Source organism: Anoplophora glabripennis, unplaced genomic scaffold, assembly GCF_000390285.2.
Source record: "Anoplophora glabripennis isolate ALB-LARVAE unplaced genomic scaffold, Agla_2.0 scaffold78, whole genome shotgun sequence".
NCBI lineage: Eukaryota > Metazoa > Arthropoda > Insecta > Coleoptera > Cerambycidae > Anoplophora > Anoplophora glabripennis.
The window spans coordinates 683862-707180 of record NW_019416286.1 but is presented as its reverse complement, the minus strand read 5'-3'; the positions used below and the strand labels follow the sequence as shown (position 1 = coordinate 707180).

General features: G+C 31.9%; 1 protein-coding gene across 3 annotated transcripts in view; it reads left to right on the top strand.

Annotated features, from left to right (window-relative positions):
• Positions 1 to 4306: 4306 nt before the first annotated feature.
• The window catches only part of LOC108907928, a 68865-nt gene continuing 49852 nt past the window's right edge, over positions 4307 to 23319 (top strand). For all 3 annotated transcript variants that reach the window (XM_018711773.1, XM_018711771.1, XM_018711772.1), the window contains exon 1: positions 4307 to 5621. In XM_018711773.1, the coding sequence (XP_018567289.1) occupies positions 4307 to 5621 (1315 nt within the window). The remainder of the gene's footprint in view (positions 5622 to 23319) is intronic.

Genomic DNA, 23319 nt, shown 5'->3' with positions numbered 1-23319 from the left:
AACATCAAATACAAAAACAGTTATGTGTAATAACAATGGTGTAAACCAATTAACAATAAAACTAGACTTTTGCTAATATTTCCTATCCTGGAAATAAAGAACAGACTGTGATGAAAATCCGCAACCAGTCTTACCTAATTTTTGTATATCTGTATTGCTTTCTCTTAAAAACTATGAGAGTGTAGTAATATCTTCTAATGAATTTCAGTATGATTGCATGGTTTTCTTGAAATCGGTCAACTGGAAAAACCGGCCATTAATATTTTATATGAATTCACAAATCAAACACATTTTTTCCTAATGCACTACGCCAGTACGTGCTGTTGGAACTTGTTTCTGGCAACTGTCTCTTTTTATTATGATACCCATAGACATAATAACTACTTTATTATTTTTTAAAACTAAATTATAAAATAAAAATATGTAAGTAATGTGATATAGGTGAGATTGGACAATGCCACATCACTGGACTAATGCACAGATCAGCATTGAATTATACCCACAATATCTAGTAAACAGATAGGATCTTTCGTCAGCCAAACCCAACAGACATATATCGGTGCGGCTCGCTCTTTCACAGGTCGGGGCATTAGACCGCAAACTAGTTGTTTTCCGCAATATAATCAGTTTTAGATTTATAACAAAATCATTCCTTTTTTAATTATCTTAAAACTGGTTACTAGTTACACTTAATAAGAATTATGTGGTCAAGAGATTGTTATACCTAGAAATGCGGTCTGTAGAATAATGCAACAGAGAGAAATATAGCGAGGTACAATACAATAATCTGTTGTAAATTTTATTCATATCTGTTTAATCTGTAGGTTAATTATTCGTAGTATTTATATTTGCAGTATTCGATATTGTTTGATTTTTATATACTTGGTATATCTCGTAAAATAAATAAGCTTGGTGACATTTACTCAGTTTGCCGTTACTGTTTATGAAAGGAAAGTAGTGTTGAAATTGACTATCTGTATGCAAAACGAAGGATATCATACCGCGGTAACTACCTCGACCATATACCTACCTACTACATTGTATTCAGTGTCGGCAACTTTGTGTACCGTGCTCAGGTGTGCTTTAGGTTTTTGTTTATTAACTGCTCTAAATAATAAACGTTTTTTTTTTCTTCGTGGCATGAATTTAATCAAGGAATATAATCCTCGACAAGTTTAAGTGCAAGAGATAATGTCACTTTTTGCATATCCATGCATTGTAAAATAGGTCTCCTAATTAAAATAATGTAGTTCTTGACAAGAATTAAAAGTTACAGAACTATCAGTGACGTTGTATCTTTAATGATTTACATTTAAAGACTAACAGAAGTCTTATCTAAGATTTAGCTGAAAATGTATATAAATTACACTTGTATTTTGACGGCATACAAACGACAGATGCAGAGAAACTGTGATAAAATTAAGGAATTATCGATAATGCGGAATAAAATTTGATAATCTAATAACTGTCACCATTTCAATTTTTAAAAGGATCTTACACTTGGAAGAATTTAGATCTTATAGTAAGAAAATAATATATTTGATCAATATGATTCACAAAATATTATGGACACCTATTGTTCGCTGTTCACTGGTTTCCAAATCGTTTTTATTATTAGTCAGGTAAATTATTAGACACGAATTATGAGGCACTCTGTATATGTATTATAACAATATTTCTTAACAGATAACATCTTCCAATTCAAACAATACCGAAATAATTAAATATGTTACTATTCAAGTATTCAACAGCTTCAAATATATTTATAAATATGTACTATATTCTTTTCTGTGGATGCAAGTAATAATTGATACTATTTCCTTGGCAATTAAATTTTGGTAAAATTAAAGATTATTAAAATAATAAGTAGTAATAAATTAACAAATTAAGTACTAATAAATAATAAAACACAAAATTCTGTTTCGCCTCCTGTGATTGGTGTAATTTTTCACGAGATTCTATTGAATCAATCAGCGATCGCATTATCTCGAGCTTAGACGCGACGGTTTGTCATTGTTCATTATAAACGAATCATTAATAATGGTGACGCTAATATTTAGGGATTTTTTAGTTGACAGTACGAATTGAGCAATGTTGGGTTTTTTTATTCTCCAATTTAAGGATTATTGTCCACAAATCGTATGATGGTATCCTGATTTGCATAAATTAAACTTACATGGTTACATAGAAAATAAATTCCAATGAACATGGATTTGGAATTGCTTAGTTTTCCGAGATACAGTGTGTTTAAATTGAAATTGCTCATAACACATTTTTAAATATTCAAAGCAGCGAAATTTAATGAAATTTCATACATTTTTTTTCTATAAATACGTAACATTTTTGATAGAAAAGAATATGGATGTTTTCCGAAAAAACATTTTCAATTTAAAAAATGAATAAAAGATATAGTCCAATTAAATGGACCTTTAAATCGCAAATTTGGTCAACTTGCCCGAATTTCTGATATGTTAGTTTGAGGTATATAATAACAATGAGTGACAGTAATTTTTTTCCCCCCCGGTCAGGGGTGAAAAAAGATAAAATAAAGGGGTTTTCCAAGATAACTCAAAAGAGCTAGAAAAACAGTTTCTTATAAAAGTTGTGGAGCATAAAATTCGACATAAAAATGATTCATTGATTTTTTTGTACTATTGAAATTAACAAAGTTAGAGAGACTAGAAGTTAAGGGACGATTTCAGATATTTGAGAAATCATAACAAGCAGAAAAATGAATGAATTTTATATATTTTTTTAAATCTACTTTAAAATGTAAACTATTTTTTCAGAGAAATGGATATATTTTTTAATTTTTAATAAAAAAGTTATAACAATTTCACAAATCTAACGCGATTTTTTATCTTTGTCGTAAAACAAAGAAAGCAACTTTTCATTATTTTAAATAATCAATGACAGAAAAAATTGTTTAGTTTTAAATCATAAAAATTACGATTAAAAATTGAATTTTTCATTAAAAATTAAAAAATATATCTGTTTCTCTGAAAAGAAAGTTTACAATTTTTAGAGTAGATTGAAAAAAAAATTATAAAATTCATAAATTTTTCTGCTTATGATTTTTTTTAATTTCTGAAATCATTTTTTAACTTCTAACCACCCTAACTCTGTTAGTTTTAATAGTGCAAGAAAAAGTCAATAGAACATTTTTATGTAGAATTTTAGGCCCTACAACTTTTATAAGAAAATTATTTTTTCTAGCTCTTAGCCCTTTTGAGTTATCTAGAAAAAACCCTTCATTTTATCTTTTATCACCTCTGGCCTGGGGTTGAAAAAAAATTACTGTCACTTATTGCATACCTCAAACTAACTTATATAAAAAATTCAGGTAAGTTGACGAAATTGCGATTTAAAGGCCAATTTAACTGGACTATGCAAACTTTATCCTTTAATTGGCAAAAGTGACAAATTCAGTCAGTCGCATGACACTGAAAGAAAAATCTTTAAATAAGTAATGTTTGACCTTTTTTGAAGCTAGTTTCGTGCAAGTATTTTTTTATCGTAAAATGATGAGAGTATCTAATAGAGAATACTTTGAAGTTTTCAAAACCCTGCTTAGATTTCTTATACGGTCATTAGTTCCCGAGTAATTCTATCAAAGCCAAAAAGGTAATTTTTTATTTGAACGACGATAACTCAGTAACAAAACGTCGTACAAAGCTCTAGGATACATCAAATTAAAGAGGAAAAATCAAACTAAAAGAGCTGACAAGTGGGATTGGCAAAAAAATTATTGAAGCCCTATTGAAAAGGTAAAGCAAATATTTTTCTTCCGCTGGATTTCTTAATGATTTCCTAAAGAAAGTTCAAGTTTCAATTTGCTTTTTTCATTGCTCTGCGACCAAGTTACAGCCTTTTGAAAATCTCGACAAAATTTAGGAATCTTTTTGTCCTTTAATTTTTGTGAGCAGCTTATATGCACAATTTACTTATTCTATTAAATGATTTATGTGTTGAAATTCGTTAATGAAAGCAACTGCTTTCCTGTAAGGTGGATTTCTACTGAAATTAATTTTATTAAACATATTCTAGTCGATACACAAACTGGAATAGCTTCATAAATCTTATTGACCCGATCATTTTAACACGACATTTTTCACAAACCGTCATATACAGTGTCAACTGCTGAAACAGAATATTTACGGCTTCTTATGGATATTATGTACCGTTTAGATAGCTGTCCACCTAAATGCTCCACTGGGGACACAGTCAAATTGTACCTGCTCGATAGCTCGTCGCTAGTTAATGAGATGAAGTTGCAGATGTGAAGAGGTGGACTGTGCCAGTCAGTATGGCTCGAACCGCCGTCCTGCTAGCCACGGTTACGACATGCATTGCACTGTCACTCACGGCTGAAGATCGCCAAGCCCGCTCCGGGGACCTGGACCGAGGACCCCCTCAGGAAGCCGCCATGGACGCTGCAGGGCTGGAAACGGTGGTTTTCGGAGATAGGACTAGTGACGATAGTGGTATAATTAGTGTAGTAGGTAATTTAAATTCCACCGTCGCTTTGGAGAGGCGATTGGAGATGAGCACGGAATTCTTCCTGGTGCCAACTAGTTCAACCCCCAGTACGGTCGCGAGTCACATCACGAAGACGGCGTGCGCGGGGTGCCCTTTGGAGACTGAGAAACTAGCAGGAGTGTTTCGGAACGAGGTCTGGGTGATACCGGTGCTCGCGCTATCGGCTATCACCATGCTTCTGATAGCGTGTTTCGAAGTGTTCGTACTGTGCAAGGCCTGGAGGACCACCCCTAGCCGTCGCCATTTATTTCTAGGACAGATGCTGCTCCTGGGGTTGTTCTCCTGCGCGGGGTTGGCCGCCGTCCTGGCAGCGTCGCCGACGCAACTCACCTGTGCCGTCGTACGTTTCGGCACGGGGGTAGCTTATGCGATAGTTTTCGCTTCCCTGTTAGTGAAGTGCGTATTTTTAATTAGTTTAAATGGGGGCGTGTATCTGCCCGCGCCCTACCAAGGACTCTTGCTACTATTCGCTATTTTAATTCAAGTAGCCATAGGGGTGCAGTGGTTGCTCACCAGCCCGCCCGCGGTGGACAACATCACCATTGAGAACGCCGTTACTCAGAACAAACACAAACTTCTCGTTACCGCCGAGGACATAGCCAGCCCCACCGTCGTAGCCCTGTGCCGCACCCCTTACATCGACATCCTCCTGTCCCTGATCTACGTGATATTCCTGATCCTGTTTGTGACGGTGCTGGCCGTAAAGTCTCGCGGAATTCGGGATAATTACCGAGAGGCCACTTACATCGGACTTTCGGTGGGATGCAGCATTCCCACGTGGTTGGTCTGGACCACGAGCGGTCTGATCATAAACGAAAGGCACAGAGACGCCTGCATCGCCTTCGGGCTGGTCATTTCTTCGGTTATGGTGTTTTTAATCATGTTCATGCCCAAAGGGAGACAATTGGCCGCGATGGGAAAGGAAGGAGTCTATGTGGAGGATCGTGAGGAGCGTTTTAGTTCGCTGAGTAGGGCAGCATCAGGGTACTCGCCGTCGTTTTTCCATTTCAAGCCAATAAAGTATGCCATGAATCACGGGACGTCGCACAAGCACCAGCACACAGTTACGACCTTAGGCGGAGGTAAGATTATTATTAGCTCAAATTATTATTTCTCATTAATTTCTCGTTTCCTCCAATACGTATCAATTTTTCATAAAAAAAAATGATTAATCCATGCATCAGACACTATCATTAATTTATATTTAATATCAGAAAGAAAAATTAATACAAATAACTTTTTAATCATATCGAGTTTTTAAATAAACTAATTTCTAAATACGCCTTAAAATATTTTTTTATTGACACTTAAAACAATTAACAATTCGTAAAAAGTAACATTGAAAATTCTTATAGTTATGTATAAAATCACCAAAATAGCTAATTTAATATAAATTAAATGTTACAATTCGCAAAATGAAAACAAACGTGATGTGAAACATATTACATAAATAAATATTTCACTTGTTTTATTGTAAAATATAAATAAAAATTATTATTATAAATTATTTATTTAAAACTCTAGCCTGATACTCAAAACAATTAATTTTGCAATTTTGTTCTAAAATATTTATACACTATACATATATAAAAAAATTATATAAATTAGTAGAAATGGCCTTGCTATGGGGAAAATAATTTATGATCTTAAATTGGACTAAATAGTCATATGAACACTAAATTTTTTTAGAGAATATCTGAACTGAGGATTGTCACGACATTAATTGATTTCCCACGAATTTAAATGTAATTATTAGCCCAAAAAAACCGAATTTGTTTCTTCGTGTCTCTTGTGAAAATATGTTAATCATGTTTTAAGTCAGTTGAAAAAAAATTTTTTTAGAGGTCGCTCAAGATTTATAAAAATTTGCAAAATCGTCAAAAATTGATTTTTTTTTAATTTTTTCTCGTTATTTTATCATATTCTAGGTCGAACAAAATCTCGATTCTGAATATTTCAAATCGATATTTTAATTTCTAAAGGTCACTCATAATTATTATTTTATCTTTAAAAGTAGTGTACCTAAAATGTTTTCGGGCAACCTCTAAAAATAAATATCAACGAACTAATAATTTTTTTATTTGAATTTGACGAACAAAAGAATAGAAATAAATCACGAGACACTTAAAAAATTTCTCCAAGCAAAATTTACTACCGCACAGTAAGTACCAAATATTTATCATTTTTTAATTTTTTAAAATTTAAGTGTCTCGTGATTTATTTTTATTTTTTTTTTGTTTATCAAATTCAATAAAAAAAATATTAGTTTGTTGATATTTATTTTTAGAGGTCGCTCGAAAACAGGTACACTACTTTGAAAGTTAAAATTATTATGAGTGACCTTTAGAAATTAAAATATCGATTTTAAATTTTCAGAATCGAGATTTTTTTCAATATAGAAAATGATAAAATAACGAGAAAAAAATTTTTAAAAAAAAAATCAATTTTTGACGATTTTGGAAATTTTTAAAAATCTTGAACCTCTAAAAAATTTTTTTGGGCTGATTTTTTGAGGTGGCTATTAAAACATGATAAACTAACATATTTTCACAAGAGACACGAAAAAAAATATTCGTTTTTGTTTGGGCCACCCTAATAATTATTTATCGAAACATTCTATATCTTTTGTATTAATGAAATCTAAAAAATTATTTCCAGTAGTTTTTTTATTATATTTGCCATTGCCAACTTCGATAAGTATTTAGGATTCATCATCTTATCTTCATGATAACTGGTGATATTGCAGCAGACAACTACTGCTCCGACAAGCATTGAATTACATCAACAATATCAAGTAAGCGGCTAAGATCATTCGTTTGTTGAGCCCACCAGACATATACCGATTCCGGAGTTATTATATAGTCATAACTCTCGTTTCAGAAATTTTGAAAAAGAATATTTGTGGCCCAATAATGAATCCTATATACGTGGTACTATCCCGTAGCATGTTACAGCCCCTGTAAGCGATGATCTTCAACTTTAACAATTTTTTTTTTAATAAATGTAAATAGTAAATTAATAATAAGCAGAAAGTATTAATCAGATTTACTTAAAATGTCAAAGAAAACCAAACATAAATGTCCGTCTTGTGATATTTTTTATCGTTATACCTAAATTTACAGCACTGTAATAAATTTACAGAATAACACCATCAGTCCCGTTTGAGGCTATAAATAATTTAACACCCCGTACATATTAAATTATAATAATCTTATATAAAAGATGTGTATTAAACAAACAACAACGACAGGCAAACGAACGTGTGGTTTTTTTACAGTCGCTCTTAAGAAACAACAAGAGTAGAAAAGAGTTTTTTAAATCTGTACCAATTAAATGGTATGAAAAGGTATTGCCTTCAGTTTATAATTTAGATATAATTAATTATACGACGAAATTAAAACGTTCGATAATTGTGCAACAAGGCTTTGTTCATTTGTTATTATGTACTTAAATTGCATTGCATACAGAATTTGTTGCATTAAATACAAAAACTGGAATATTTCTTACAACCTACATACGAAATTCGAGTACGAAACTCAGTAGAATAGGAATAAATGTGCTAATGTTTAAATATATTTTGTTAAATTGTTTCGGTGGCTTTAATATTAGTTGTTAAAAATCAGGACTTCAAAGAGAATGATTTATACGTTAAAATATTACTATTATAATGATTTCTTGAGCTACTAGCACAAAATAAAGAAACAAGAGTAACTAGTAGAGCATTTTATTTTTATGAAATATTTTCTAATATTTCGACATATGCGCGCATTCTTGGCAAAATTGTTAGCATGAAAAATCAACCGAGTAATTTATGAGCTCATTCAATAAGTACAATGTAAGATTAATACAACACCTGGAGTATTAAAAGAAACAATTTTACTTTTTTATTTCATTGAACTATAATAACTCTTCTAATGTATTATCTTTTTTTTTTCTTGACGGAGAACATCCTTTGTACATATTTTTCGGCATATGTAGGTAGCGAGCGGTGAAATAATATTGTATATTCTTTAATTAATTATCTGCCTACAGAAGTCGGAACATATGTAAATTAAAATAGTAAGGAAATTACTAATTCCTTATATTCGCTGTTCATAAATCACATTAATTCAAGTCCACCCAATCCTTAGTCACACCAAGATACTTGGATAATTTCACTTTCGCCCATCTTCAATAATAGACAGACGTAAAAAGCACTTCTATAAATTTATATTTTTCGTAGCAATGTGTCCCCATTAAAACCTTTCCTTTTACTTATATCTACTTATTATTTCCGCCGCTTCCTCGTATACGACATATTTTATTTAATGAAAGCAATTGTTCGGTATATTGCCAAAATTCTTAATGGAGTATAGGTATTGCAACAGATGTTGAAGAAATAAAAGAGAGTTGATGGGGTAAATGCTCTGCCATCTGGTAAACAAAAAATGTTTTCTACACACGACTGGTGTAGTTGTGACAAATAAGCAATGAAAGAATAACAGTATTTACAATTAGATTTAAATAGAGTAAATTTTGTATCTTATTTATAACCGAATTTCGTAAACATATTTCAGGAATCATTTCATCATTTTATGAAGAAAAGTTCATACACTGAAAAAAAAAAAGATAGTTAGTAAATTAACAGATAGTTTTAAATGGAATTATTTGTAAATGTTATTTTATTCTATTCAAATGTATATACTTTCGTTAAACTATGTGAAATATTTGCTATAATCTATAATTTTTCTTAGAATTTATATTATTTGTAAATATATACAATTTAATTCAAATCTTTTATAGTTTTGAAATTTATTATCTTATAATAATACAATGTTGTCATCATTGCTGTAAAAAATATTTCGATCAATACCTTTCTCATTGATTGAAATAATATTTACGAAACGTAACATTTTCAAAAATGTCCTGTATCTCAAAAATTAAGTCGTTAAAATTATAAAAAGGATCCAATAACTCCTGAAATAATTTTACGTACTTATACTTTTAATCAAGACTTTCTTTTTGTTCCATTTTAATTATTTATGTATTATTATTTATTGCTTTTCTCAGTTCCCTATTATTTTGTTATATAAAAGCTCTTATTTTTTGTGATCTAACTTTGCCATAAGTTACAAGATCCTGCTACTTATAAAAATGTATCACAATTGCATCGTCTGCAAAAATAAATGTTTCTTGGATTAAAATTTGCTGCTTCCATTTCATTAATATCTGGAGTGGTTTTGCATAATATCTTTAAATTTTAATTTAAATACTACTAAGCTGCCACAGTGGTTTCTACATAGATCTGTTTTAGAGACAATATTTTTAGGTCTCGATTAGAGGAATTAGTTAACTGATCGGACGAATAGATTGCCATAACCCTAACTATCCATTTATTTAACCAATCAAGACTCAAAATATTATTGTTTTGAATTATTGTAATTAAGCCACTGCATGCCATACACTACGCCACTAGATGATCTAACGGGGACGATGGGAACAGACAAAGACAACGCACGACAACCATAGTCACGCAGTAAGGAGGATGTTTATTCCGATTTAGCTACAAGTGCACCAAATTCGAGTTTATCTGAAGAATTTATTTAATGAGATATTTAAGTGAAAGTAATCAGTTTTAGTTCAAATGATTTTTTTACAGTGCATTCATTATCAAAAAGGTAACATTAATGAATTAAGTTACTTAATATTAGTTCCAAGTTATATCTGTTATTCGAAACTTGATTTCAGCGTCGATGGTTATTTTTTAGCAAAATTCCTGGAAGTCTCTACCACAGTGGTCAAATTTGTAGAACAGCGGGATCCTAATTTAAATAAATGGATAAGGGAAAAGCAACTTTCCAGGAGATTGTTAGAACCATCAAGGGGATCAACAAATGACTAATATCTGACAATATTTGGAATCTTTAATTATTTTGAAATGTTGTATTAAGTATATTTTTAAGATACTCAATTTCACTCAATTTTGTATGAGTTTCTGTCCACACCCAACTGAGTGAAATTTTCCTCTATTAGTATGAGTACAAGAAAAATATTAGTTCAAATTATAAAAATGTGTAAAATTATCAAAATGCCCAATATTGACTGAAAATGTACTCAATAACTTCACTCGATGAATTCACTCCCTACCTTTTTGCTTTCACTCACAATCAGACCGATTTATTTGCATGTGTCTGAAGATATTATAGTTACTATTACTTATTCTAAATTATACGAGCAATACAGTAGTACAAAGCATTTAGTCATGAAACTGGGATTATAGCTACCTCGTACATGCAAAATGCCTCGGGCAACCGTAAAAAATCGCCATTTATTTGTTCGGGCCCCCGAACAAGGATTAGTAATTATAATTCCAGGCGATGTTATCACGCTGGTGTTACGTAACTCTTCTATACAACAAAAGTGACTTGAGTGCACTGCTAACAATAGAAGAACTAGCCGAAGTTTATAGCCCCGCTTCTTAATTATTTTAAGGTCAAGATCGATAGCCTCTGGCGAAATAATATACTGGTCGTGCTACAAGGTGCATGGGGAATTACGAAAACTGTTTATTGCCCAGAAAAAAAAAGACATGTAAGAGTTAATTAGCAAAAAAAATCTCATCAACTTTCGGAATAGTTCTCGAGGGCCTTTTTCTGGTGAATGTTTATTAGGCACCAACGAGGTATTCTTTCCAAGAAGAGGTCGCCAGTACCAAGAAATTGTATGGAATTCGATACAGCGCATGGGAAAGTTCAAATATCAAATCTGAACCTATTAAATTAAAATGAGTACATTTTCAGTCAATACTGAATATGAAAATTTTAGAATTATCTTCAGACTAGTTTACTATTTCAATCAATTCGCTGTTTGCATCATGCCTTGCTAAAATTTGAATCCATGAAATTCAAATGTTTCGAACACAATGGCACAATCCTTCCTTCGCAAATTGTTTTCAAATTATTGACTCCTTTTCCAAGAAATTTCGATACACTTCTTTGTTCTGATTTCAAAAGATCAGCCTTGAATGTTTCATATATGCTCACTGATGATTTATGTGCTCGTGGTATACATTTTGTGACCTCATAATAATCGTCTAAAAATATGTCGATTGTATGTATGTCCAATTATTGAAACCGTAGTGAAATATTAAGTACAATATTTGACTATACTGCATATGAACATATATAAAATTCCAAATTCAAGTTTCGAAATTTCTTGAGGAAGAGACAGATATGTCTCGAAATATCAATACCATACGGATGACGTGGCAACAGGTCCGGAAATTGTTTCAAGAATGTGTTAATCATTTTTAAAGCACACGGTATTGGCATGTTTCTCTCACAACATAGTTTTATTACAAAATTCCCAGTTTTCATTCTTATTAATAGGATTTTTTGTAATAAAATAAAATATTTCTTATTAAAATACGTTAAACCGGCATTTCTTGCCATGTCTCGTGTTGCAGAATTCGTTAAGATTTCCATAACTGTGGTTATATTTCTCTGAATATTTACCACAAGATTACTGAAACTATCAATAAGTAGAAGCAATTAAAGATTCTTCAAATTATACCTAAAATATGTCCATTATATGAACATTACCAGGCTTAATTTATTTTTGGATTCCAGAAATTAATTAATCACTTTTACATTCTAAATAGATAATATAAATACAGGGTGATTCACAAATGGTGACCAAAAATGAAACCTCGTATTCTTTGGTGAATTTTAAGAGGAGTATTTCCTATAAAGATGCAGGGTGTCAAACTTAAAATATTTTCAATTTTTTTGAAATAATTTGAAAACTATTAAGTGAAATAATTTGAAATTGTGCACACACACACACACGAAAATCATAAGAGAGTAGTAATTTGTAGAAAATTGAAAGACGAATCCGAAAATATCATGTTTGTTACCGTAAAGCAGTGACGTACTATTTTATTTAGAAAAATATGCCACCGATACCCTGTATTTCCGCCACTGGAGCATGTAAATTTTAGGAAAACCCTCAGATTTTGGGCAATGTTTACATAGATACATGCGCTCAATTTTAAATTATTTCACTTACTAGTTTTTAAATTATTTAAAAAAATTTAAAATATTTTTTGCAATTTAACACCCTGTATCTTTTTAATAAAGTGTCCTAGATAAAAACTTTATAGGAAATGCTCTCCTTAAAATTCACCTTAATAGGATAGAATTAATTATAGAAGTACCTACAATTTAAATTACAGGCGTCTAAAAGTGTAGACAAAATAAAAAAAATGTAGATTAATAATGGATCCATTGTTATTAATGCACTTTTCAAGTGTTGTGTTGCATTGGAAGTTTTTTTTTAATAAGTCCTTGTAAAGACTACACAACTATTGGTTTCGGCAACGCGTTAACATTTTGTATTCCAAATGGTAATAGCCTTCGGTCGATTTTTTCAGATAAATTCAAAACCACGCAGGAGAAGCCTTTCCTTTCGCTAATTGACTGACGAAGGAGCTGTTATTGCCCATATTTTCTGATTCGCTTGCCTTGAAATGTAAAATAAACAGGAAAACCGCATGTTTGAATTTAAATAAGTATGTCTGTTGGGGCATTAGTTTTTTTTTCACTATACATGTATTCGAGCTAGATAGGATTTCTTTGGTTATCCGTACACATTGTAAACAAATCGATGCAAATGCTATCTCATTTAATATTCGTTGCGTGTGAAATCATACATATTATACCTTTTAGATTGCCCACCAGATTGTAATTATTGCATTTTGTTGAAGAAAAACCCAAGTAACTACGTGCCAGGTATGCTATAAAAATATATATAGATACTATAAAAATGAACAACTTCAAATTAATTTATTTGTACAAGGATTTAGAAGTATTTAAGAACAATCAACACGTGTTTCGTAAAATAGATACACTAATGTGCTTAAAACTTACAAAAATCGATATAAAAGAAATTCCTAATGCGCATTTTCGGGAAGAATAGCCTCATACACAGGTGAGATCTTGTTGTTGTGAGATATACCATCGCTGTCATCATTAGCGAATTTTTTCTTCTTTTGTTTAATCTTGGCATTTTCTAGTTCTACTAAATATTTTTATTGTTTTTCTTGGTGTTGTACTGTGTCAGTGTGTTTATCGAGTGTTTATTTCTTCAAGTGGTTGATTACAGACGTACTCTTAACCATAACCAAACTTTTCTTGAATTTGGCGAGGCTACTTCGCTTACATGAAATTATCTTTAATGCGTATGCTCAGTAACATTGATATAATTTTAATTTATTAATTGCTATAAAAGTCAGAATTGTTCTATAAATTTAAATATATAAATTCTGTAATTCTTTTAGTTTTTCACTTGGGGTTTGAAGCTACTTAAATAGTCCTAATATTGCCAGAATATCACGATATTTAAGGTAATGACAAAGAAGACATTTTTTGGCACTTATGTCCAAAGTACATAAGGTCGAAAATCGGTCTAGTAAAAATACTGAGAAATTCGCCAGGGACTTTTGCTGAAAACAACAGAAATCATGTTGAAAGATATATCGATTCCTGGGTAAGTAAATATAAGATGTTACATATAGAAAAGTAAAAGGGGAAACATGAACAAATCTAGGAATACTAAACAACGAAAAAGCATTTCAAATGGAAAAACATGGATTATACAAATATCTAGGACAAAACAACATAATGCCACACCAAAACAAATCAATACAAAAGGATAGTGTGCATGCTTCTTAAGTCAAAACTAAAATCGAAAAAAGACTCAGACAATATTAACACATTAATCAGAACCAAGAGCTTAATATCAAAATCTTAAAAGAAATTATCGTTGGTTTCTGTTAGCAAAATTAGTCATTGAATTATGAAGTTTAATAGCCATAAGCATTAAAAACAATTTCAAGAGGCCGAGCAATTTATTTGTGTTTACTTTGTCATATTCATAAACTTCTTCATGGCGTATTCGAGGTTAAACTCATCGCCTACTTTCTGCCAATCATTGCATGCCGCTGCTTCACTAAATTGTTCTTGGAAAGTAGTTAATGACTGAATCAAGTGCGGAAGTACCTACTGGTACTATTTTTTCAAGGAAGGACAATGACACGGTAATGGTGATAGCAGCAGAAAGGCCATGATAATGTTTATTTTAGATTATGTCTACTATATTGGCAAGTATAAACGCCTATATTTCTATATTGCAACCGTTTCTAAAACGGTTAAATAAAGGGAATAAAAAATAGTTCATTAAGTTTTCATGGACTATTGCATTATTAATAATGGAACTAAGGAGCTAAAGATCTAGAAATTGCTAACTATTTGGTTTAATTTGCAAAGAAAATACCTTATTCTTGTCAGGATGCCATATGTCTAACACATATCAATACGATATTTAAACACCTATATTATTTTCATGTTCATAAATTCAACAACTAATTTCAAACAATTCGTTTCATTGCATTGATTGTGTGCAGGTCATTTATACCATTACACGAAAGTAACTGGTAATATTTATTCATATGTTGGTGTAAATTCTATCACGTGTCACATAGTATATCTAACAGTCATTAAACCTATATTGACGGTCAATATTGCATTTGAAGGTCTTTAATAATTTACTTCCCTTCTGTACAGTGTTACAAAATAACAGTGAACTCCTCCGCCAATGATTACTATCCAAAGCAGTTTGATTTGAAAATTTCAATTTTAGACAGCTATTATTATTGAATAATTTTATACAAACAATACTATCTGTCCAAAGGGTTATAACTCATACATCCCATACATTTTCCATGTGCTTGTGTAAAGGTCCGCCCATGCTCTTATGTAAATTAAACAATTAATGTTAAGCGATGAGAAATATATCAAGACGTTGAGGAAGTCAACCTTAGATTTAAAGTAGGTACACTTCCACCATCATAAAGTATGTAGGTGGACTGCTGTGTAAAATATTATCATAAATTAACTCTCCCCTGTGCTTATCGTGAATTCAGCAAAGCAGTTTCTTTATGATAAAAACTGTAACAGTTTAGTACTTTAACATCTACCAAGAAAGGTGTGTATATACTGGAATAAATGTTAATCAAAGAATCAGTCTAAAAGGGACTTTAATAAAGTAAATATAAGTAAGAGCAGGAAGATGGATTGTATTTTGGAAAACAGTTTGTTGAGTTTGTTCTTTGAATCAGCATGCAAAGAAATGATTTGGTTGCTTGATCGAAAATTTTCAATAACATCGACGATATTTTCTTTCTGTCGACATTTTTGTAGCATGCTGTCACTATCTACCTAAGTTTCATCCAGATAAAGAATAAAGCGTCAGTCTTTTCGACATTTTTTTCATACCTGTTAGAATTTTAATCGCAAATGCACAATATTAGTTAGAATTTTACTATTACTATGACATTTACTCCACACAAATTCTCCTGGGTGTAATAGTTCTTTTGGTCTATAAGGAAAATTTATTTTTGATTACGCTATTGCTCAAATTACGTGAAAATAAGAGTGGCACGTTTCCCCTCAATTGTTTTGTCAGCAGCAGTCGGCCAGTTTCTGTGTTCTTTCCGTATCTTTGTTGGTAGTTTCGAATATCCCGATATGCACCCCTAAACATTTGTTAAGTATCTGTTTCTTTAACAATACTTTGCACGTCTGCAAAACGCAATTCTTTATCATATTCAGATATATTTAAAAAAAAAATGGGAAATATCCTAAATCACAGCCAAGGCACGAACGATTCCAACGAATCACAATAGATATCAACAGCGCGCCGGAGTTATTATCATTGAACTGGCGCACATAAAGTTCATTTGTAGGTGAAAACGGTATTAACGTTTGCATTGTTTACAATTATGATCGGTTTCACACGCAAAAAAAGTTCTTGCTTCAAATGTACAACATTTGATTTTAAGGTTTCGCACGTTTATATATAGGCAAGAAAATATTTTCTTCTTCCAAGAAAATTATTTATTTATTTAAATACTTTAAATTTCTACACATAAATATAATTTCTTACTTTAAAAATAGGCAGTATTTAAAATAAATATTTGATACGTACGGTTAAACGAATTCTATTCTTAATTTTATGATCTACATAGATTTTATAGAAACATGTTTTGTATTGTATGTATAATGTATCGTTTGTTTAATACAAAATTGAATAGTTTTGGTCAAATGATTGTATATACTTATCTTAAGAATACATTTGGATATAAATATTTCTCAGTAATAAAAAATATTTTGCTTTAAATTCACAACACCTAGTACAACAGCATCATTTGTATGTTTAACCAACCAGACATAGGTCAGTTTGGGACATACTGATGGTCCTCATCATTATGTCTTTAGAACAATCCAACTGCTTTAATGTCGTTACCCACAAGGAGATGTATATATACACAGAGCGGAAGTGGCTCCATCTTTCGTGCTACTTCCCATCTACGCCTTTCTGTAACCTACTACAATTTTCTTTCAAATTTTAAGAAAAATGATAGATTACAGCAAATATTTCACATAGTTTGACGAAAGTATATAGGTACATTTGAATAGGATAAAATAACATTTACGGCAAATAATTCCATTTAAAACTATCTGTTCATTTGATCCAATTACTTTTTTTTCAGTGGTTTCATGCAGTTTTCTGTAGATTTAACGTTAGATAAGGACATGTCAGTTTTGAATAATAGATAAGATGGGTACTATTTCGGCACTGTGAATCTAAAAATCCAATGGTTTTACACTGTTGATAATGATATTTTTTTATCAAAAATGATCTAAAGAATGGTTATAAAACCCCGTGCAATCACCTATATTCCAATGTGTGACTTAATTCGTTACGGTTTGATTGGAAATTGTAAATGTATTCGTGGCACAGAATCTATTAGCTGTTCCGATAAAGCCCTAAGTTACATATTTACAAAAATCTAATTTAAATCTAACCTCCTCCTTTTGCATTCCGCCTGCTACGTATGAAGAGATGAATCGATGTCAATTACCGTTTAAGAATGCCTAAGTGTAATTGGTAAGCAGTTTGTAGCTGATTCTTGAACTATTACTTTTAATACTTTATCCAGTACAGAATCACGATGTTGTAATTTAACTACTCTCAATTTCTTTGCTCCCAATCGATCAAGATGGAATAAATGAAACTTGATATGAATTTTAATCGAGCCGAAGTGAGAAGTTATTTGTTACACGTGCAGTATAAACGAGGGAGGTGGAAAACAATTTTAAGTGTTAGTGTTATAATATAAAAAGTGTATTGACTCAATGTCCTTGAAATGAATCACTACAAACTACAAGCTAATTGTTTGTGCACAAAAAATATGTTGATGTAGAGGTTGTATGAATCTGCTATAGGTGTGGTTTTACTTTTTTCTACCTCGTTTTAATTTGAATATTAATTGCTGCAAAAAAAACTCCAAACAGTGGGTATACTCAACAAATTGTTTATGTTAACAGATATTTTTAAACAAGCAGTAATTTATGGGAACATTAATGAAATATACTGCTTAGAGGAGTTTTTCAAGTGCAAATGGGATTGGCCTACGCAATGAAGAAATAGTGTATTCTGTTTAAGGTACAGGAAGTGAATACATCGTGGCGTTCGTCATATGAAGAGATAGCTTTGGAAATAAAGTCAACTCTCAGGACGAGGAAATAGAATTAAGAATTTTTGTTCAGATGCATTTGTTCATATTCAATTTCAATACCTACATAATTTGCGTTTAAATTTGAAATATAATTTTTCATAGTCCAAAAGTCATTTTCAGCGTTTGCATTGAATTGTACATTTTAACAGGATGAACATGCGGCAGGATACATTTCTCGGATACGCCAATAAAAACCAAAGCGAGATGCAGATTGTGAAGGAAGGTAAAACATGCATTTCGTACCTCTTCCTTGTGCACCTCATGTATATTCATCAAGGTAGTGTATCTTCCTGTGACTGCTTATATGTGACTGCATACTCTACAATTTGATTGTTTCTCTAGGGAAATGATTAAATGGTTACTTCCTTAAAAGTACATGGGTGTTTATGCGTTTCTGATTGTTAATTACTTTTTGGTAACGTTTGACAAAGCCGGTCGATCGTAAGACCACGAAGAAAGTCACAGTTTTGGCTAGAGTAACTTCTGTTTGGTTTGACAAGGCCTAAGCATTAGAATCATTTCCACTGCCGCGAATTTATAAATTAAAATTTGTTCTTTAACGAAACATTTATAGAGAAATTAGCTTGTGAGGGATATCTCTTGTCCTGTTTGTTTTGAAACATTTGCTTCCTTTGTATAGGTTGAAGTGTTTTCCCTAGTAAATGGTTTATGAACTATTGAATTCTCCAAAGTGGCTGAATTATTTAAAAAATCGCTTTCAGTACTTGATGTAATCGCAGTAGAGAATTTTTTTGCCAGCAACTGATTTACGAGTTATGGACTCAAAATTGCAAAAATGTTTAAAAAATTTTAAAAAATACCTTATTTTATTTTTATATTATGCAAAATGCAATTCTAAAACTTTTTCCCTCTTCAATATTCTTCCTAAATGCGTATGTTTCAAGATAATAAGTAAAAATAGGTATTCTTAAAAATTTTTGCAAGTTTGAAAATGTTCCGAACCTCGCCCAGATCTAGGGATCTACACTTTTATTGTACTGAAGGTAATCCAGTAAAAATTAGCTTGCCCCCTCTTACATCCAAGAAGAAGAAGTGGGATATTTCGAAAGATCCGCCCTGGCCTATTTGGCATTTTCTATTAATTGGTTATTGCTTTACCATTTATTTAAAAAAAGCTGTTATTATCTATTTGTGTAGGTCTTGCGGTACTATATTTCCGATATATGTCTAAATATTGGCTTACAATAAAGGATCTTTTTCTTCTTTATGTTTGTAGTTGGCAAGTAATTCATCACATCGACACTATCCAGATATGGCAAAAATCCACCTAAAATAACTAACCTTAAATTACCTTTGTACCTAAATAAGTATCATCAGGGTCCGCCATTAGAAATTTTTTAATTTGTTCATTTTCTAAAACGCGTGATTTTTGAGCACGATATTCATCCGATTGACGTTTTGCTTTTAATTTTAGATACTTTCCAATATCGATATTGCTGTAAACATTCAAAGTAGCTCTGAGTATCGCATATGTTGGCCATAATCAAGAAGATTTCATACTTTTGCTTAATTCAGAAAAATATACACATTTTCTGAAAAAGACAATGGTATTCTCAGCCCCGTCAATCAATATCAATAAATTTTTTATATGTTTGCTGATATCTCCTTCGATTTTTCTGATAATGAATTACATTCTATTTGCTTTGCTGATTCAATAATTTCTGGCGGAGTTAATGTGAATTCTTCCATCTCAAATAATAAATAGTTATTTTTATGGATTTAAGTAGGAACAATACACGATCACTGTGTATCTAAGGGAAATATCATACAATTTTAACGATATAAAAGAAATAGCTTTGTTTGCTTTTATGATAAAATTAAAATCGGTCGGCGAAAAATTGTGTGTTTAACTTGGCAGTAAAGTAAATTTAATGGCTTGGCTGCTTTAATAGACCCGGCTGTACCTCGTCTATTAATCTTGTACTTTACCGCCTAGTTAAACAAATAATTATACTCTTGAATGCATCTGTCACTTCAAATTTTTCATCAAAATATTTGGCTGGTTAACCATGATTGCAAAATAATGATTCGTGGCAATAAGGGGCAAGTCTGGTTAAGAGTATATTTCCCATTTTCAGTCAGATAAGCAACATTGTCTGTAACGTATTGCAAACATGCCGCAAACATGTCGTTTCATCTTGAAACACACTGCTCCAGGTAGAAATCCATCCATTAATCAGTCACTTACAAACCAGCTTTGGCTTGTTCCTGTAGTTTACATACGAGAGCTATAGTTTTGTGATTACGTTTTGAAGTCCATTAGTGAATTATTACTAAAGTCATGACGGAAATAACACAAGCGGATCACTCAGGATCACACAAAAGGTCTTCCTCAAAATTTTATGGAAGGACCGCAGTTGGTTTCGTTTGTCAGTTCAATACCGATATACACTTCTATGAAGTTATCATGTTTTCTGGAACAGTGTGCGTTGCTTTCAGTGGAATTTTGAAAAAACTTTGTAATCTCGAAGACGATGATGCATTGCTTTCGAAGAAAGTGGTGGGAATTAAGAACGACAAACCGTTTGCAGAAATGCAGTTCCTTTTTCTAAATCGTATTGGTATTTCAATTCAAAGAGAATTGTAGTCTTGCGAAGTATGTAAACATTAACATGTCTATCGTTCTGTGCAGTCAGCAAATGTAATTTGTAATACCGTTTTTCTACTTCAGCCTACGTCTATTTGACACGGAATGCTGTTTTGTTTATTTGTATTAATTATTTACCCGACTCCGCAGTACGTATATGTTGTATAACATTCGAAATGAGTACAGTCTTGTTCTGCAAATATCCCAGACAGGTTAATGCAATCAGATATCACGATTACTGTTCACAAAGCTTATATTTCTCCGAGAGCCCGTGACCCAGTAAATCCAACATAATAGAAAATTATCCGCACGAATACGTAACCCAAATTAATGCTTTTCGTAACACTTATTCAGACCTTTCCCGGTAATGACATGTACCGAGAAATTTTTAATTGATAGAATGACATCTACAATCAAGGATAATAAAGAGGTAACGCGATGTTGCAGCAACACTGCTATTTTATGCACGTCTTCGCAAATGCGTACGGACCGCGGATAATTATATAGCACTGGAATTGTTTTGTCTCGCCAAAGAAAAAATACGATTTTATTAATATCAGTGCGGCATCTTCTTTGCCAAATTGCTACCCTGAATAACTTTGTACTCACTTCGTCTCCGTTCATATCTAAACAATACGCAGGAAGTTTATTCAATACTGCGAAACATTTTAAGTCTTCTATATAAACTTATTTCCAAAAGCGTCTGCTACCCCTTTAAAGAGGTAGATGTCAGTAGATGATTCTATTTTATTCTCACAGGTGGAGAAACATGAGAATGCAATTTGAGATGTTACTTTTTCTTACCAAAGGGTTTTCTACATCCACATTTTTAATCATCTGCGATCCTTGAAAGGGGTTGACGATTGCAACCCTTAATGGTTTTTCCATTGTATCCTTTTATGAAGTTGCAATACAAGTTTCATTTAAACATTTGGCCCACTTTGGAAACCTTGCTGTCTCTTTACTCGAGACGGTTTCATTCTGGTGACCACGAAGGCCAAAGTTGTACTCCTGCTCCAACGATTTGGATAACAAATCCTCTTCAAGAAGTCTGCAATAAATTTCTCCAGTTGATCTTCCTGGAAGAAAGAATGGGCCAAACAGAATTTCCAACAATTTCCATCGCCACACACTGAAGGAAAAGTGGTGTTGATGACTGATGGCTTTCTGACACCGTATGTGGACTTTCGTAAGTCCATATGTGAAAAATCTGTTATGACATGCTTAGGAAGTTAGTCTCATCAGAAAATAGTATGTGTAAAAATGTTTGTACGTGCTGAATATGACAGGAGTATAAAAGATCATTTTTAAGGATCTGCTCAGTAGCTAATATGTAAGTCAATCTTCTTGTGCTTGTTCTAGGGCTAGATTTCGTTAAGTACATATACTTCCATTTGGGGGGTAATTGTTTAAGGGTGCCTATTTTCGGCGGTAAGTTTTTTAAATCTACAAATTTCACAAAGACGCTGATTCAGGCGACTGAACATCGTATGATGCGTGATAACGCAATGTGGTTAACGTTCTTCACAAAGGCGCCTGGTTGCTAACGCGTTGCCGTTAGCGAAACCATAAACGAAGTGCATATCGGACATTTCATTATTTGTGTAGTTTACCATTTTAGAGAGAGTAAGTTGTACACGAAAACACCTGTTGCAGCACTTGAGAGATGCGCAATGACAACTGTTGACAACAGCAAAGTTTTTTGCAAATCATTGATGAACAATTGCTTAGAAAAGGAAAGTAATGTGGCAAAAAAGATAATGTTCGAAGTATGTAATCTAAAATAAATAAATAAATAAATATGGGCAAATTATGTGTTTAAAATTTTTCAGAACTTAATATCTTAAAGTAACTTTTCTATTGCAAATGCATATACTTCCCATATTTCACAATATAAAAGATGCCAAAGTTTGGAATATACAGCTCATAAATTGGTATATGTTTTTTTAAAAATTAGGTTAATTTTCAATAGAGAAAATTACTTTCCACGAACTCAATTGATTTGAAGAAAAGACTAACAAAATTCACAAGGGTATCTCATGACTCTCAAATATATGACTGCATTAGTATTTTAACAAATATTATTGTCTGTACGTTTTTAATATGAAACATTGAAACAAGTATAAGAAAGAAAGGAAAACTGAAGATCCTTTTCTATCTGGAAATTTTACACTCGTTTGAGTAGGAAATTTAAAAAAGTATAGATTGTTGCCTAGTACAAATAATTAATACAATAAAGATTTCATGCATTTTTCTGAAATTATTGTTTAAATAGAACGTCATCACGAATTTCATCCTTGACTGAATATGAAGAACCGTAGTAAGCACTTGTTGATAGGCAATTGATGAGTGACAATAATTCGCAAAACTCGGTACCGATACATCAATTTACAATTTTCTAGGTATTTTGTCTAATCCAGCTTCCAACAAATCGGACCAACTGACAAAGAATGTTGATCAAGTAAAGCCAGTTCAGTTATTTATGGAACATTTAAATCACATCATAAATTCTCTTTCATTTTGTTATGCTATACGGTCGATTTATATACTGTTA